Source organism: Myripristis murdjan, chromosome 4 (genome assembly GCF_902150065.1).
Source record: "Myripristis murdjan chromosome 4, fMyrMur1.1, whole genome shotgun sequence".
In the NCBI taxonomy this organism is placed as follows: Eukaryota; Metazoa; Chordata; class Actinopteri; order Holocentriformes; family Holocentridae; genus Myripristis; species Myripristis murdjan.
The window spans coordinates 14,235,718-14,254,543 of NC_043983.1; the positions used below are offsets into that span (position 1 = coordinate 14,235,718).

Sequence of the window (18,826 nt, forward strand, 5' to 3'; positions counted from 1 at the left end):
CAGTGGAAATAATTTGCTATCAGAATAATCCCACGTATTTCCACAAGAACAGGTGTTTGCATTTGGATTACAGTGCAAGAGAAATCCAAGCTAAAAGCCAGGAGTCAGAATACTGAGGATCTGGACATTAGACAGACAATAATAAGTCAGCAGAAGAAGCTAGTTGGCTCTATCTTCTTTTCTCCCTCTCTGTTTCAATCATCCCTTTCTTTCCACTTCTTTTCTTCCCTCTCCTCATTTCACTGACTGTCTGTGCTGACGGGCCTCTGCTGCAGCACTGCTGAGCCCCTCCCTCTGCAAAGAAAGGGAATCACAACACAAGGGGTCACCAAGGTTCAAGGTCGAACCAAGAGGATATTGCGAGATAATCGGAAACGGCATGAGGAGGGGGTGGCCAGTTCTAAGGAAAAGAGGACTTTAGGCGAGGGCCCTGGCCAAGTGACTCACTGCTGCCAGTCCTGGAAGGAAACCTGATTGGTCGTACTGGGAGCAAAGCAGGAAGAGGGTAAGCGTCTGATAAAGCTGAAGTTGTAAGGGCTGGTATGGGTCTGACTGCTTCACTAGAAACTCAACCAGGAAGCCCTGCCAAAACTCAGATACAATACCAATGAAAAGGTGGTGGGCGAGGCCCAGTGTAAAACAAACTCACACAAGCTCGCTCTTAGCCCCTGACTGTATGGCGGTTCAGGAATCCAGCTCAGATGTCAATGATAAACTCAGACACCTCTCCCTCACTTACCTGGTGTAACCTTCATCAATAAGGGAAAACTTAACCACCCACAAGTTGGTCAATAAAAGTTTAATGTGAGGAAGTTCACAGGGGTTTTTATGATGTCCTTACAAAGGTCTAAGTTTTGCATCACCACTGATGTTACCAGATAGCAAAGGGACGAGTGGAGTGAAATCAGTAACAAGTAACTGATCCTGTTTGCTCTTAAGGCTGTCTGTAGTTTGTCTTCTTGCTCAAACCTGCCGCTGTAGCCACAAGATGGCATGTGTAGTTAAACAATATGAGAGCAGCGTGGCCGGCATTCATTTTGAAATACATTATCATATGAAAACATTTCTGTCTACACTGTCAGCCAATTGGACAAAACAGGTGTTACTTGAGGTTCATGATGCAATATTTCAAAATAGCATGATTACAACCTCCAGCGTGCATTTTGCCAAACAAAAGATTTTCAAATCCTACTACAGTTTAAAAAAAAAATAAAATAAACTATATCAACTTTTACTTTCATGTCAGCAATCATTTTGTAATAGTGGGTGTCAGTTTTTCCAAACTTCAGTTTCTTAAATCACTTTGGACATTAGATGTATGAAACATGTTTTGGGATGGCTGCTTTTTTCAGACTACAGTGTAATACAACCACAACCGTGGTCTGAGGTTGCCTCTAGCTTGAGTAACATGCTCTAATGCTGCCATGCTGCCAACCAGGAAGTGTAACAAAATCTAACACGTGGCTTCAAAAACAGCCCTACTCCCCACAGCACAGCATTGTGCAGCAGGGCCCGAGCTGGCCAGTTGGTCGGCCTGCAGGTCCAGTGCACCCTGGCTGCACCATTCTGTGCGTGCGCAGCTCGACGGGGAAAGAGGACTTCCTGTGAGTCTGTGGCAGGCGTGTAACAGAACCCGCTCTGTTATCAGATGACCAGCTCTCTCCTCTCTCTCTCCCTCTCTCTTTCTCTCTCCCCACTCTGTCTGACCCTCCCTCTATCTCTCTTCCTCTCATCTGTCCCTCTCATCTCATCATCGCTCCATCTCTGTCTCAGACATTGCGCTGCACGGTGCCCACCACATCACCCACTTCCCCTTTCCATTGCTGAGGAGGCGAAGCACAGACCCACCCACCCTCCACTATCTCGCCTTCCTTTTATGCAACCCAACAAGATCTCTCCTGCTTCATCTCCAGCTGATTCACCGAATAAACACGAAAATAGCGACAGATTGGTCACTGATTAGTTGTCCCTTTTTTGCATAATCAAAAAGAGGGTCCCGTCTCATATGACACATTTTCTCTCAATGTTAAATGGTGTTACTGCTTAATGTAGACTATGAGCTTCCGCTATACAGCTTAACTTGTCTTTAAAATGTAAGATATACATACCACTAAAAGAACATCACCAAACTCTGAGAAACTAAACAGATGTACAAGCACAAAAATTCAAGTCTAACTTCGCCCCCACCCAGAAAAACATCCCAGCCTCTCCCTCTCTCACTCTAATTTGATCAGGTTGTGTTGGCCTCTCCATAATAAACGTCCCAGAAGAGAACAGAAGAAGCCCCTTCACTCCCCCTAGACTTCAGCACAACAACAGAAAAACAACAGAGAGGGGTCTGTCTGTCTGCCTAGCCAGGCTGGAAGCTGTGGTATACTGAGCAGCTGACCAGGGGAACTAAACTCAAGGGGGAAGTGAAGCTACAATCACTAAGGAACATGATAAGTATAGAGGGTGTAGAGAAAAAAAAAAAGTAGTTTAGTGCTCTAAAAGACATAAGAACAATGCCGCTCGGGTCCAAATACAAAAAAAAAAAAAAAAAGAAAGAAAGAAAAAGGGCAAGCTTGATTCCACCATATGGTCCATAATACATCATTTAACCACATAAGCAGAATTTTGAACAAATACGGTGATCGGTACATGAAGTGTAATGTATAAGACCAAAGTTTCGCCCTAAAATAAAGCCTCAAACTGCCACGGCGACATCACGCAACCTGTCTTCTCTGTCAGTCTGAACCTGCTAGTTTCAGGCCATAGTGGTGTAGGCACAAACATACAGGAATATCAAACTGTATTCAGCCTCACCGCCAAATTGATGGGTGGTGTCTTGGACCTGCCCACAGCCACTGAAGTCCCCTGCAATTCCCCTGAAGTCTATTGTTGGTAACACACACACACACATACACACACATGCATGCATGCACTCACACAAACACACACACACACACACACCCGCACAGAGAAACGCACATAATGTCCTAGTTTAACCTCTCACTGGAATTTACTTGAACTAAAAGTATAGTTACTTTTCCTCTTGCAACGGTAGTAAGGAAGTGGCACCGAGGATATCATCAGGATATAAACATTCAACGTTTTCTGCCACACTGAGAAGAATGAGAAAAGCCGTCAGCCCTTGCTTGCTGCTGCTTTCTGAGAAGCATTCCAAACACTTTCCCAGCACTTGGGCGTCTTCCTCTTCATCTACCGTGCTCCTCTTGTGCCCTCTTCATGCCCACACACTTAAAAACGGGTTCAACGAGTATGGGATGCCAAAAAATATGCATCTGGTTATCGAGCAATGCAGTCAGGGTTCCTGTGAAGTCTTTAAAGGCAACCACAGGCAAGCAGGACATGACAGTCAAGATTAGAATCTGCTTTTAAGAAAATGTTGGTGAGGAGGGGTGGGTGGTGGGTGGACTGGAAGAAAAAGATGTCATGAGATTGACTACGGTGCGAGGAGCTGAGGAGAAAAACTGAAATACATCGAGCATCCAGAGCTCTGATTTTTTTATGTTCTATGATTTAGTTGCGGTGGCTCACTCTACCGACAAGGTCCTGTTTCCATAAGACGTACCCCCCCCCCCCCCCCCCCCCCCCCCCTTCGCAAGAGCAATAGATTTCACTTAAGGACATTTCGCACATAAACTACATCTGAACAGTTCGCTTCTACTGTGCCAGCTCTCTGCATGGTCCTCTCCACTGCCCGTCTATCAAGTATTTGATGCGGTGGCTTTAGTGGAATTACTCTCACCCCCCGAAACAAGCAACAATAAAGGATGTGCAACTCTCTCCATCTTTTCACCCTCCTAATAATAGCAGCAGTGCCATCTAATCACAGCAGTACCATCCACCGGTGACAATATTCAAAACAACACTGTGCCTTAATAAGCTGACAACAGCACCGGCACAAAATCAGCCGAGGAAGGAGGTGGTTAAAAAGTTTGCCAGTGCGAAGACAAACTTTGCGACAGTATCTGTGTTCCTGAGCAGTATTCTGTGCAGCACCTTACTCTCAGCGCTGACCTATTTGCCATTCCCTCCTTTATCTGCAAGTGGGTCAAGAACTCTGAACTCTATCAAGCCCCATCTCTCTCGCTTTCACACACGATACACTATGGTATTTATTTCCTCAGCTCGTCTGTCCTCTCCTCTCCTCTCTGATCACAGTCTAAAGAAACTGTGTGTGTCTGTGTGTGTGCGTGCGTGTGTGTATGTGTGTGTGTGTGTGTGTGTGTGTGTGTATCTTTGGAGTCCTTACCAAATAGGCAGAAATGTTCCCCAGGCCCTATATGCCTCCCCTGCCTGCCGGCCTGCTCTGCTGCCTCCGTCTCTGGGCAGGGCTAGAGCTTTACCAGACAGGAAACTTGCGAGTGGCCCTAGTCATACAGGCAAGCCCTTGCCTGATCCCACACAAGCAGACACCTACCCCCCCCCACACACCCTCCACCCCCCCCTCTATTTTCAGCCCACAACTCGGCTTCGCTTCCTCCCTCCTCATTGGCTTGACAGCTGCTCACTCACCACACCTCCTTGCTGGGATAGGCTGGCGGCTGTTCCCTTTCCTGTATGGCCAAGGGCAAGGCACTCTGGGATATAGAGTCCTGAAATCCTATTTGACCTGCTTTGCAGCCTTTGCTGTGGACTACGAGTCCCAGCTTTCTCTGCCCTCACCACCCCCACTATCTCCAAGCCTGCTCTAACGTAAGCACTCAGGGCTGAATTATACACTACAGTATGTTGCTAGCAGGCTGCCAGGTATTAAAAGTACAGACCAGCCATCAAACGGGGCCGTGCTTCGTATGAAAAAAAAAAAAAAAAAAAAACCCTCAGCCACAACTGTCACAGCGATAACCAAACATTAGCGGCAGATTCTGTCACAACCTCACACTCTAGTGACATTTCAGAGACACTTAAAACTCCTGACCTAAATTAAGACTTATTCCTATTCTGCTCAATTCCAAACTACAGGAATAGTCCAATGCAAACTCCAGTATGCCCAGCGCACGGAGCACGCAATTTGCCCCGCGACAAGCATATGAGTTGACACTGTCCCGAAAAGTTGTTGCTATTGCCCGTACCTTGTCTAATAGAATTATTTTTGGTTTCTCCTTCCTCTCGTTCAGTGCCCCCCACCCTCTCTCGAGAGCCCCCATCCCCCTCCTGCTCTAAGTGTTTCCACCTGCCTGAAAAGTTAATGCCTTGAACCCATCCAATAAACTTTATCTCAGGAATCCCCAGAGGTACGAAGCAGTCCAGTGGAAGTACTTTAGGAGGATAAAAAAAGGAACCTTGACTAGGGACTGCTGCTGCGACCCACCTCTCCTCCCTGGCCAACCCCCCCACCCTGCTCTCCTTTCTGTCCCCCTCCCTCATTCCTTCCTCTCCTCTCCTCCTCTGCCTGCTCCCCTCTAGTCGACAGGCCCGGGGCAGACAGCAGGGGGTAGCGGGGTGCCTTTAGCTCACCTGCGATGGCCGTGGTGGTGCTTGTTGTGGGTTAGCTCAGCCCTCTCCTCTCCTCCTCTCCGGAGCTCTCTCTCCCTCTAACTGTCGTGCAGCTCAAAGCCCCGTATGCGCTAACCAAGCAGCAGCAGATCAACTCAATTCCCTTCCTGGTTTCTGGAGGGCAAAGAGGTCCCTCCCTTTCTCTCTCTCTCGCTCTCACTCTCTCTCTCCCTCTCTCTTAAAGAAACAGCATTCCCCCTCTGTCTCCTCTTCCTCCTCTCCCTGTGATAGTAAAGTGGAAATTTCTCCGCGCTCAAAAGTGGACAGTTGTCAAAGTCATAAAATTAATCAGAGGCTACACAAATCGTTAACCCATGACTCCCCACGCTTTCATTTAACAGTAAGTGCCGGTGAGCGCTCCCGTCTCACGGCTCTCAAATGAATTGTGCACGGTTAAATTAAGTTCTAACTCTTTTCTTTTCTTTTCTTTTCTCGCCCGCCTCATCTCTTGCTACTCTCTCCTTTCTCTCTGCAAGCACAGTCGCACCCACCCATCCTATTGCCTGAGGTCATGGTGTCCCACCCCAAAAACAAGCCTTGGCACATTCCAGCACATACAGAAGGGGCTGCCAGCAACCCCCTCGACACACTGTGGCTCAGCCCAGCCTCCGTGTGTAATACCTGCCAAGTTGCTACAGGTGAGGTATCAAGGAAAAAATTACCGAGTAAGAAAGCGCCTTACCCAGTGTGGAGACTGACAAGTTCCCGTACGCAAATTTACAGCTCATGCACTTGACGTTGCGCCATTTCAACCACCCACCCGCACGCCCCCTCAGCCACTCCAAGCCAGCCATTGTGCTGGCTGTGGGGTGGGATGGAGCAAGATGTAGCCAATGATTTTGCTTGTACCTGCCATGCCACACACCTGAGAGTGCACTCTGACTGAATATGTCATGACAGGACGTACCATAATCCAGCGCTGCAATAAAAAAATCTGCCCTTTGCCTCCAAGTCTCACAGGAAGTGGTTGTGTCCCACAGTGCAACAGGGCCTGACACTGGCACGGAGATCACCAGGCAAGGGACTCAAGGGGCTGATTAGGCAGGGAGAGGCAGTTACACACCCCCTGCCTAGAGGGCGCTGTTTCACACTGCTACTGGAGGAAAAAAAAAACAAAAACACCACAGCAGGTGGTTAAAAGCCTCCAAACTTGAGGAATGCTCAAGAACTGCAATATTTGGACGTTTAGTGTCAACGCATGCTGTAATTTGAAACACACCGGGTAGGATGTAGCTGATGGAGTTGTTCACTGAAATGAAAATACTATGCACTTTCATTTAAATACATAATACTTTCATAATGTTGCCCTTCATTCAGCCTCGCAATAATTACACACCCTCGAAATTTGTTGTTTTCAGCCCATTGCAGTCTGAGATGATGTCAGCCATTTTTATGGCAATGTCGCCTTTCAGTCCAATATAAACCGGTCCTCCCCGACTCCAGACACCCAACATCAGCTCTGTGTTTGTCATTACTGTCTGACTGATGGTTTTGATTAAATCTAGACGAAAAAGGAGCCACTTGTCATGAATCCCAAGGCACAGAGTTAGCTACATGGTCTATTAACAAAAGGCTGACATATTAAATTAAGTGTTTCAAGAAGGCAGCTCGTTTTAAGATCTCGGCACAAGTGTGGAAATCGGTCTCCGGTTGACACACGGTTGCCCTGGGGTTGGCAGCGAGGTAATAAATAACCCACCACATCGGTATAATTTTAAAGGTCGATCGGAAATGTTTTAACATACCAGACTTGGCCCTTAATTGGACTTGTCATCCGCCGGTCAGCAACCACTGAGGCGCCAATTTGTCACCCTACACTGTCTCTGCGAAACTTCTCGGAAAAAAAAAAAAAAAAAAGTTTGAGCATATTTCCTTCTAAACTGGCTATTAATCGTCGTAATGTGGCTCAAATGATGATTAAGACGGCGCTCTTTCAATGAAATTCCGATGATTTTGCTTTTTCTTTTCTTGCACGGTAATTGGGGAAAGTCACTAACAGGCTGGCAGTAGATTGGGCCTGGGGACATTATTATCTCCATCCGCGAGGGAATTAAACCCCTACAAATTACAATTTGAATAGTTTGCACATGGCATTATCCAGACTGAAGTTTTCCTATTTGGTACAATGGCCAACCTACATGTCTGATAATGTGTAGGCAAATTTCTGTCATTTGTTGTGGAAAATCCGGATTTATTTTTTCATGAGGAAGGCAAAATTAAATGTGTTTTTTTTTTTTTTTGTAAACAAACAAAACACTGTCAAATGAATAACAACTTAGAGTAGCCTACATTCACAAATAAGTTTTATTTCATCTTTTTATACATTATAACCATATCCAACACAATTTTTTTTATATTATAATAAAATGACTCTTCTCCCTTGTCACTTACATAAATCAAAAATTTGTATATTAAGACTGCAAAATAGTACTCCTGTACTTTTTTTTTTATATAGCTTTGTACACATACAATGCATCCATTTTTTCTGAATGAATGCAGTTTTTTTTTTTTTTTTTTTTTTTTTTTTTTTGGGAATAAGAAAGTTCAGCCATAAGCAGAGAGAATACAAGAGCTCTTAGCAAGACGGCAGGCTAGCGAGTAACACCACCACCATCTGACCAACACTGACCTGGGTTAAAATGTTCCTTAAAACCCTTTTGAAACTGTTTGAAGCCTTTGCTTCAGCTGGTCTTAAACTCCACTTGAGGTTGGTTTTTACTATAGTCACAATTAATTTGGTTAAATCACAGAAAAAAAAAAAGAAAAAAAAAAAAAAGAAAAAGACTTTCAAAAGTATTTTAACCCAAGTCTTTCCAAAAACAGGCCCTGGGCTTGTTGTGTACCAAAAGAAAGCTTGGAGCGCATGTTGCATACTCACACATAGCAGTACAGTGGAAACATAACCAAATACACTTTGGGGGAATTATTCAAGTACAGATCAACAACAAAGCTGAGGAGAAAAAAAACATAATAGTCAATGTGATTGAAATTTCATATTGACATAGCAGAGATTCAGGCATTTGATAAAAACACCAGCTATTCATCCCCATCATGATCTTGGGAAATAAAATACACATACAGTATTAGAAAGATAATAAACCATGCTATATTGTCCAATGAGTACATTGTGACCATTGTTTCCTCAAGGTCAGTAAGGACACTGGCGTACGCCCTCTCCCACGTGGAACATGTCGCACACTGTGGGACATGAACTGAAATTCATGTTGAGGAAACAATGTCAGTACAATCAAGAGCATCTACCACTGAATGAAAAATCAAAATGTCAACATTCAAAGTACATAGATATAACTGTTCATGAATGTGCATACAAAAGGAAAAAAAAAAACAAAAATAAAACAAAACAAAACAAAACAAAAAAAAAACTCATCGAGCATTGCATCCAAAACTTTAGTAGTCATGAGTACCCTCTTTGGTTTGTGACATCGTTCACAAAGTAAGTGATCTTTAAAGTGATCTCTCATTTACCAAAAAGTGAAAAGGACTCGTTTCCCACCCATTCGTCTGGCACTCTTTACTCACAAATTTCAATGTTATATTGCAGGTAAGTGATACATCTGCCAAAAGGTTTTTAGTCAAAACACCTGCATTTACCTTCAATAAAACCAATTTTTAATTTGCAAGTAGAGAATATGTTTGGATCGCTCCCTGTCATTTCCAGCCCAGTAAATCTCTACAGCAGGTAATTATTAAAACACAGTCCCACAAGCCATCCACCGTTGCCATAGAAAAAGATTAATACAGAATATTCAACAATACAAAAGAGGTGCTGTGATATCAATGCAAATTCAACCGACGCACTGGCAGCCCTTCAGAGCCTTAAACGTCCCCTGTAGCAGTGTGGCAAAGTGAGTTGTGGCTACTCTGACACTGGTGTGGTGAAGCTGTGGTCTTACAGTACAAACTCAACGGGCCCTGCTGCTGGTGCACAAAGAAATGGGGGGGGGGGGGGGGGGGGGGGGGGGACAACGACAACAACAACAACAACAAAAAAAAAAGTTTCACCCAAGAGTAAGATGAAAAAGGTGCAAATACGTGTGATGACCTGCGTATGTATGCAAGACCCAGAGGTCTGTGTAAGGGCAGTGGGGCTAGTTCCAGGCCAGTTCAGTCGCTGCTGCGGGTCGGGGTGCTGGGCTGGTTCAGACCCATGGTTTTACATAACCAGCCAGCAAAGTCCACCTCCTCCACCTCTGATCGCTTGATGAACGTGTGACTCTGAGCAAAACATAGGAGAATGTGTTATTTTTAGGTTATTGATGCTGGAATAAATACAACCTATTCACCTCTTCACAATATCAAACTGAAAATTAAAACTCATGAGTTCATGTGTTTCAAAATGTGTCGCCGCAACAGCAGCAGCAGAGTTCAGGCACTCACCATCAGCATCTTCAGATCTGCCCTCTCCGCTGGGTTCTTGATCAGACTTCAGACACAAACAAAGACATCAAAAAGGTTAATCCAATGAGAAATCCTTTAGAAAACACTTTGCCTCTTATGTCTATTAAGGATACGTTTTTGTTTTTTTTTTTTTGCTCCTCTGAGGATCTCACTAGGCCCGTTTCAGCAACTGCATCATACAAAACAAAATTGCCCCATTTCAGTCAACACCAAATGTTACTTTTACACCGTTGTTCTGTTCCTGACAACACTGTGTACACCAGGGGATATTACAGAGTTGTACCTTATCTCGTGTCATCAATTCTTTTCCGCAGAGGAGCACATAAGACCATAATCATTTTATTTGGTGGCTTAGTCAGGTCATTGCTGATGCTCACCATTTTGTTACAAATTCCTGGAAGTCGGAAGTGAAGACACCATGTGGCAGCTTAGGAGGGGGCTGAGGAGGAGGCAAGAAACAAATAGCATCAATAAAAACTTAACAGTGGGAGAGCGCTAGTGTGTGTCTATTCGTAGGGCAGTGCATTGGCAGGGACGTCAAGACACACAATACATATCACAATACAATTTGTATTATAGTACATTGCACTACGGTACAAAATTGACTGGAAATGTATAAATAGAGCTTAAAATACACCCCATGGCCTAACACCTGTGTAAACTAAAAATTTAAAGGATATTATGATTAATATGATAAACTGGGTCACAAACGGTTATTTTACAGAATTAGCACAATGCAATTAATTGACACAGTGCACTAAACTGTGTATTATAACGTATGAAAAAGACGTGCATAAAAAATACATTGATACAACCAGCTAGACAACTGATGTAGGATTGTGAAAAAATATCACAATACTCAGCTGTATTATATTAGGTATTTTAGAAAGAGACACAAAAGGTAAGTGTGTGCATGTGTGAGAATACACAGTGCGGTCAGCGGCTCCTCACACCTCGTTCACGATGTAGTCCAGAAGTTCAAAGATAGCCATGGCGGGTCGACTGTCCATCCCGTGTCCTGTGGAGGGGTGGCATATCACGGACAAATCAGTCAGGTTTGTTCTTCAAATCCATTCATCTAATTCATCTGTTGTGTTTTACAATAATTCTGTAGTTCAGTGAGTTAACCTGTTAAATTTTATTTGGAAACTATTATCCTAAGAATTTAAAACAGAGTATTTCAACATATTAAAAATGTACTAACAGTGTTAAGGCTGCAAAACTCGATGTTAGCGGGTCTGAGTATCAATGCGCTTAGCTTCTGTTTTACATAAACTGCAGGATGTTTGCGCATGCTTCGACATTTCCTACCGCTCACGGGCCTGCCCGGTGGTCTGGGCCTTTGCGTGTTGGTGTGAGGTTCTCCCTCGGCCCCGTCCAGAACGGGCCGTCCAAAGATGGCCTCCAGCTCCTTGGCGTCTGGTGGGGGGATGGGGTAGCGGCCGATCGCCAGCTCCACCAGAGACAGGCCCATGCTCCACACATCCGACTGAACCGAGTAGTGAGTGCCCTGCAGTCTCTCCGGCTGTTGAGAAACACGCATCTACGTCAGAGAGAGCAGGGAGAGCCTCTGCCTGCCAAGATGCCAGGCAGGAGAGAGGGCTGGGCAGAGGGCTGGGAGGGGACGGCAGAGGAAGAGGAGGAGGAGGAGGGGAAGGGAGGGGTGGGGGTGGCGGCGGGGGCGGGGGGGGTACAGCGGGTATGGCAAGGAGAAGTGGGGTGTGGTGGGGGCAAGAGGACAGAGGATGGGAGGCTTTGGCAGGAAGTGAAGAGCGGCTTTGTACTGTTTTTGCTCTAGAAGGGTGAGCAAGGACAGGTGTGTGTGTGTGTGTGTGTGTGTGTGTGCATGTGTGTGTGTGGTGGGAGTTATGATGAAGGGGCAAGTGTCTCTACACCACTGGTGCTCTGTGGGCAGGGGATGGGAATAGGATGGGACAGGCAAGCAGCTCTGGGCACTGTACACTGCACCCTCCAGGTGTCTTAGAAGGAGGGCAAAGAAGGAAGGGAGCAAGAGAGAGAGGGAGGGGCGGGGGTGAAATAACACAGTTGGCAGTGCCTACCACAGTGCCAAACAGCCCTTTCCTGGGCACAGCCCCGAGTTCTTGGCAGGGGCATGAGGGAGGGCCAGAGGAAGGGAAGGGAGAAGGAGGGAGGGGCCACTGAAAGAGAGAGACGTGAGAAAAGAGGAGAAGGAAAGTGGGGATAGGGCCAGAGGAAAAGGGGTGGGGGCGCAGGAGTGCAGAGCTGACTCACCGACATGTAGGAGCGCGTTCCAACGAAGGAGTTGGCCATGGAATCGATGAGCTGGCCGCTCACGCCAAAGTCACACAGCTTGATCTCCCCACGAGAGTTGACCAGGATGTTGGAGGGCTTGACATCTATGTGGCAGAGAGAAGGTGGACACAAACAAACAAACATATGTGAGGTTTTGGAGTAACTCAACATGATGATACCCTTTCCTCGTGCTCTGCCTCCTGTGTTCCCTTCCTGTCATCCTACTGAACACCTTGCCACTGACAAATAGGCTTATCATAAATATTGTCGAGATCAGGAAGAGAAGCCGTCTCTGGCGATGTGGTTGTGTATAATAAATGATCGCAACTAAACAAAACATGAATAAGAGCACCCTGACGCGTTAATACCGAGAGCCGAGTTCTCTGATGGGTCTAGCGCATAACAAAATCTTTCTTGCAACAGAGAAATCACTTTTGAGACAAATATTTAGACCAAGCCTCCAGTCTGCCTCCAAGGCCATCGTTCAGCCCCCCCACCTCTGTCTGTGGTGCTGCGCTCGGCGAGGAAGGGAGAAAATAGCTACAACTATTGCAGAGCCCCTGTTATAAACAAGACCAGTCCTCCACATTCCCACTGATCACTGAAAAACATCCTGCAAAATAATGGGGTAAGACTGAGCCCTGCAATCTACCCTCTGTGGTGTGTGACCCCCTCCCACCACCCAAGGACGAATGAGGAGTGACTCTAAGAGAGGGGTGGCATGAAACAGAGGGAGAGCGATGGAGGAGAGACGGAGGGAGGGGTCGGCAGGGCGCGGCTGCTGTATAATCACATCTGAGAAGCTGTAATTACTGCCTGGGCTCACAGACAACTCTGTCCTACAGTACCACCGACCCTGTAGTGCTGCGAAACTTCACTGCGCTGCCCTATGCAGGTCAGACCGCTGTCTTCACAGAGGCTTTTCAAAACAACACACTTAAGTGGCCGACTGTGGAAAACTCGCCTGTTTTCGACTGAGCCATGACGTGTCTTGTTATTTTGTTCAGATGTAAAGACAATGAAGTGTTTTTACTTTTGCCTAGCCTTTTTGTTGCTTTATGCTACCAATTTTTGTAATGATTTCACAGCATTTCTGGGGGGAAAAAAGGACTTGATGTGTAATGTGTGCACCATATTATCTCCCACAGTGATATCGCCAACCATTTTGAATTGTTCTCACAGGTCAAATATTACAGTTTATAGAATCAACAGATCAGCCATGATTTTCAGAATATCTATAGTTATACAAGGTTGCACTGCCTGTAAAACCAGGAGTGGTTTTGCCAATAGTGTCCATGGAAGAAAGAGCATGAAGAAATTCAGCAAAATTTTTTAATGAAAAGAAAATGAAAGGCTAATTAATATCCAACTACCATCAAATCGTGGTGTATTTCAAAACCAGTTCTTTTGCTGGAAAATGGTTAGACATTTGGAAATGAAAAATCCCAACATTTTTATTAGAGACATTAAAAAAATAGAAGCTAATTTGTTTTTTTGTTGTTTTTTTTATGTGATGTTGAGATTGTACAACAGCATGACTGGGACTGGCCTGGGAATTATTACATTACACACAACAAGTAACTTTAAAAACAACAATGTTGATCTCATTGATAAATGAGGACTTCCCGTAAATCTGGAAGCATGTCAGGGTTACCCCCCAGTGACTTCATTAAGCACGAGCAGTTTCTAAATATTGTTCTGAGTATGGTATTACCACATGACCAAAACATATATTATATATTACAGGTTCTTAGCCTGCTCTGTGGCAAAAGAGCAGTCTGTATATCACATGCAAAAAAAACACAGGCATTATCACTAAGTAGCAGGTCTGTACGCGACAGTCACACACCCCATAATATTTTTTAACTAATCCAAGGAGCTCATAGGAAGTGGGACCGCTCATTACATTTTACTTATAAAAATTCACAGAAAACACAGAAAACACTCAATTCACACCGTAATGGATGAGGTGAATTACTGGACTGAAGTCGTCTGGTCCTCCTTAGGAATCTTTCAACTGTAGTTACAAAATACTATTCCTGGAATAAAGCTCTCAGCATGTCATAACATATCAATGGAGCATTTTCCCAAATCTCGACGGTTCTCTCAACCCACCCTTGTTTTTGATTTCACGATTACATCCAGCAGATTAAGCTCTCCAGCATGAAAACCAGCACACGTCTTCTGCAGCAAGCCTGGCTCAGGTGACAACTCAAGAGGAAAGCAATTCATTCAAGTTGGGCCGCTAGATAATCCAGGAAATATTGTGTAATGTCCACTGAATTAAGAAAACTGCTGAGCAGATGGTGATACAGCCAAAACACTGTATCTCAATATGTTTTGAATTTTGCACTGTAACAGTATATATATCATGATATATTTGTTTTTCATATGGTTCAATTTAAAAAATGTTTTCTGAATTAAAGAATCCTCTGAAAGTGGCTATTTTGGCTGAAAGTATAAACAGTCCAGCTGACTGAATATTTGGCAAAGAAAATGTGTTCTGTCACATTTGAAGCATGTAGTCTTTTTTTTCATTTGGAACATTTTCAAGCTATGATTAAATTTAAACTAAATATTTCAATAAATGCAATTTGCTCTAGGAGCCAGAAAATCAGGCTGGCACCAACTGGAGGTTGCTCCCCGTTTTTCTCTTTCTATTTTTTTTTTTAAGTTCTTTATCATTTTGATTATTTTAGGTTTCATCCTGTTGGGTGTTTACAGGACACCCATCATTCTCCTCCTTCGTGCCGCCTCTCACAAGATGTCCAACACATGCACACGTTGTGGTGCACATAAAGCAGCCCTGCCCCCGTGCGTGACAGTTTTGTGACTGCCAACACTGATGGCTGCATACAGGGCATAGTGCCTTGGCTCCATTTTGTTTTAGGGCTCAACTGCAGTCGAAATGGTATACAACACAACGCTACATTTAACTCCAGTGCATAGTTAACCAACAGTGGGGACACTGCTCATACGGCCTCAGTATCCATGTACTCCTCCACAACACTGACTGATCACCTATTTGCACTGTGTCTTGAACTGAAAGGAGAAAACCTTTACCTCTGTGCATGATCTGGTGCTTCTCTCGCAGGTAGGCCAACCCCCTCAGTACCTACAGGCAACAGAGAAAACATTTAACTTGCACGACATGCACAGAGCAAAGTTTACCAGATGCAATATTTTGTGCAAAGAAACAAAGGTTTTTAAGTGTTGATAACAATTTAAAAACCATTTGATCAAGAATGAGGCACTTTTTCACACATTTATGTCAGTTCATGTGTCTAACAGTCAATTTTCACCTTTAAACTACAAAATACAAACTATTCATGTAACATGCACTTAGTCAAGCCCGCATGATGCAAGAGCAAAGTTATGCAAAAATAGGTCATCTTTCTGGCCTATGCATTACTGGGCAATGAAAAACGTATGAAGGATGACATAGCAAAACTTTGAACTGTAACACACATTAAGAATCTTTATGCAATTGTAAAATTCAAACTACAACCAAATTCGTTATTTACAGCCAAATTATTATATTGCCATAAACAATTAGTACTAAAAAAAGAAGAGACATTGAAGAATACCATGTGGATTTTAACATGATACACTACTCACAGGCCAATCTAAGTATCACATAAAACAAAGGCATTAATTATATATTACACTTTTAGACAAAAAATACATGAACTCACAGCTATGCTAACTTTGCCCAGGATTTCCTCTGGGATTCTTCTCGCTTCTTTCAGGACCTGGTCCAAGGATCCACCATCCTGTAGTGACACAGATACACACAGAATGTCACACGCCTCTCTGAACACTATTTACAACTGCAGGTGGCTCTTTGGGAACCAACACTATGCACAAGAAATACACGTTGAGGTGATAACTTATTTTAGCTACTTGGGCACAGAAAAATAGCTGGTTTTCAAGCATTTGAATTATCTGTTCATTATAAGTTTAGCTGACTTTGTCTCTCACCATGTGCTCCATACAGATGCTGATCTCTCCATCGCTGTAGAAAGCCCCATAGAAGCCCACAATATAAGGGGAGTTGCACTCATGCAGCACCTGCAGCTCTCTGATAATCTGATTCCTGATGGCAGGCTTGATTTCCAGATGGATCAACTGAGGGGAGAGAAGGGGAGAAACAGTGAACAGCTGTTCTGACAAAGACAAATGAAACAGATGTATTAACATCACACTCTGCCTTCCCTGATATCTCAAGGTAACATCGACATATTTGGCCAAGAGGGGAGACACATCAGTCACTGTATTAATTCAGTTTCAAGTTTGCCTGTGTTTGTCTCAGTGTTGGAGGTAGCAACCTCTCAGCTGAGTCAAGATTTTAAATCTGAAGTTGTTCAATTTACAAAGAACAGGAGAATGGATTTACACATTTACAGTATGTCTGAAGGTTTACACACAAATGAACTCAATGTTATAGTAATGATTACCACTGCTGAACAGAACATCTACCCATTTTTCCACCAAAAAAGAATCTCAATTAGTATTATTATATTATTATATTATTATACAGTACAATAATTAGTACTACTGTACAATTGGTGTAACAACACAGATTTGACAACATGGCACCATACTTTCAATTCGTACTATTGAACACAGATAAAATTCTGAAAGTCATAGATTTTAAGTGAACATACAGAATTTGAATTATAGATTATCATCAACTGTATTTATCCTGTTTCCCTTCAGACTTCCTGAGGCAGCAAAACACTGAACAAAGTGGAGCTTCACCTTTCGAGCCATGACCAAACTGGAGGGCTTGTGGCGGACCTTGTTGACCACTCCTCCGTTTCCAGCGCCCAGCTCACAGATAGGGTGGAAGTCATCATCCTTCAGCTCCCCAACCTGAGCTTTCTGGGTGAGGAAAGCCTCCAGTCGTTTCCTCTGCTGCTCATCCAGGTCCAGTTCACCCAGTTTCTTTTGTAAGGCCTCGAGGTTGGCTCTGGGAGGCGAGAGGAAGAAAGGAGGTTGCAGCAGAGAAACAGAGAACATCTGTGGCCTAGCGTGGCGCCAAAGCTCAACAAATATATGTGGACTGCCACAGATAGGTCTAGGAGGTGCTAGTAAAGGCTGACAACACAACCACACTGGACAGACAGTAGGGATGGGAGGAAAAAAATATTCACTTACGTATCGCAATTCTTTTTAAATATTTTATTACTGAATTGATTTAAAGTAAAGATATTGGTATCATATGAAACTAGCTGACCTAAGGAATATGCTAGGTGCAAGAACTAAATATCACTCCAAAGTTAAGTTCAACTCTGATGAGGGAAAAAAATGGCATTTTCAAAGGGGCCCCTTGACCTTTCACCACTATGGGCACCCACAGGTCTCCCCTTTGCAGACATGCCCATCTTATGCGAATCCCAAGCATTTTGGGGCAAAAAAACATGCACTAAGTACAAATGCGTTATTTTAGTCTATTCTAAAATGGTGTATTTCTGCATGCTGGGGCCTAAACAGTCTTGGAGGCGCATTAATTGGGTTTGACTGGAAAGCTGAGACTCTTGTAGATTCAGTGGGACCAATTTTATTAATGTGTGATGATGTTGGCCCCTATGGTAGCCATTTCATTGTAGTGAGGCCATTTTTTTATTTATTTATTTATCTTTCCATCACTGTATAAATTGACCCACTGTGACCCCGAGGATAATCACAGCCTCAAGATACCTTACAACCACAAACTATGGGATACTTCAAAAAACAATAATCACAATAAACCGTAATATCAAATCACAATACATATCGTGATAGTACTGAATCAGGAGATAAGCGGATGGTGCCAGACCTAGGAAAGACTTTCTAATGCATATACAACTAAATTCAACTTGACAGAGAATCTACTCACTCGGATGCAGCATCCATGGTGGTAGAGGTGGCCTGTCCCTCCCCAATGGGCTTTATGTTCAGGGGAACGGGTCTTCTTTTGGGAGCCATTTCAACAACGACTGATGTAGCTACCCTGAAAGACTTTCCCAAATACTGAAAAAAAGAAATATGAAATACGCTGGACGTTTGCTGATGTAGGCAGCCTCGTTCCACTCCCAGTCAGTGAAGGCAACAGGAACAGCTTTCAGACAGCTAGTAACTTGGCTAACGCTAGCAAACTTAGTTCACTTTTGCGACCATGTCAGTCCGCTATTTGGATAAAAATCAAATCATATCGGGTCGTCTTGCACGTCACGTTGCTTTTCGGTGCGGCTGCGACATTTGCCGTCAACACATTGCTGATTATTTCCCCTCTTCTTCTCGCCTGTCTACCTGGTAGTACTGGCCATTAGCCACCTAGCTCCTACTTGCTAGCAGCAGCTGTTGAAAAATCGTGTCCTGCGTTAGTGTCCGTCCAAAATGTGCGCTCCTGGGCGGTCAGCTGTCACGGCACCGCGCGGGCCGCCTCGGGCACTGGCAGCTACACGGGGGGGAGCAGGCTTTGGCCGGACAGGAGCGTCCCTTCGGGCTGGGCTGGGGTGTGGGGCTCGGATGAAAAAGAGCCTCGGCTGTGCTGCTTCAATACAGGAAGCAGCAGCTGCAGCAGCACACACGCGCAGGGAGAAAACCCTTCATAAGTAGCGCGAGACTGGACTGCGTGACAAGCGGC

At 44.3% G+C, this 18,826-nt stretch overlaps 1 protein-coding gene across 1 annotated transcript; it reads right to left on the reverse strand.

Moving 5' to 3' along the window:
* Positions 1 to 8,000: 8,000 nt before the first annotated feature.
* Positions 8,001 to 18,826, reverse strand: map2k2a (mitogen-activated protein kinase kinase 2a). Its single transcript, XM_030050007.1, has 11 exons — positions 18,077 to 18,826; positions 16,957 to 17,167; positions 16,177 to 16,323; positions 15,891 to 15,968; positions 15,259 to 15,310; positions 12,175 to 12,299; positions 11,233 to 11,446; positions 10,875 to 10,939; positions 10,299 to 10,360; positions 9,901 to 9,946; positions 8,001 to 9,738 (listed from the first exon to the last, which is right to left on the reverse strand). The coding sequence occupies exons 1-11, from the start codon at positions 18,163 to 18,165 to the stop codon at positions 9,628 to 9,630; spliced, it is 1,200 nt and encodes a 399-aa protein (XP_029905867.1). The 5' UTR covers positions 18,166 to 18,826; the 3' UTR covers positions 8,001 to 9,627.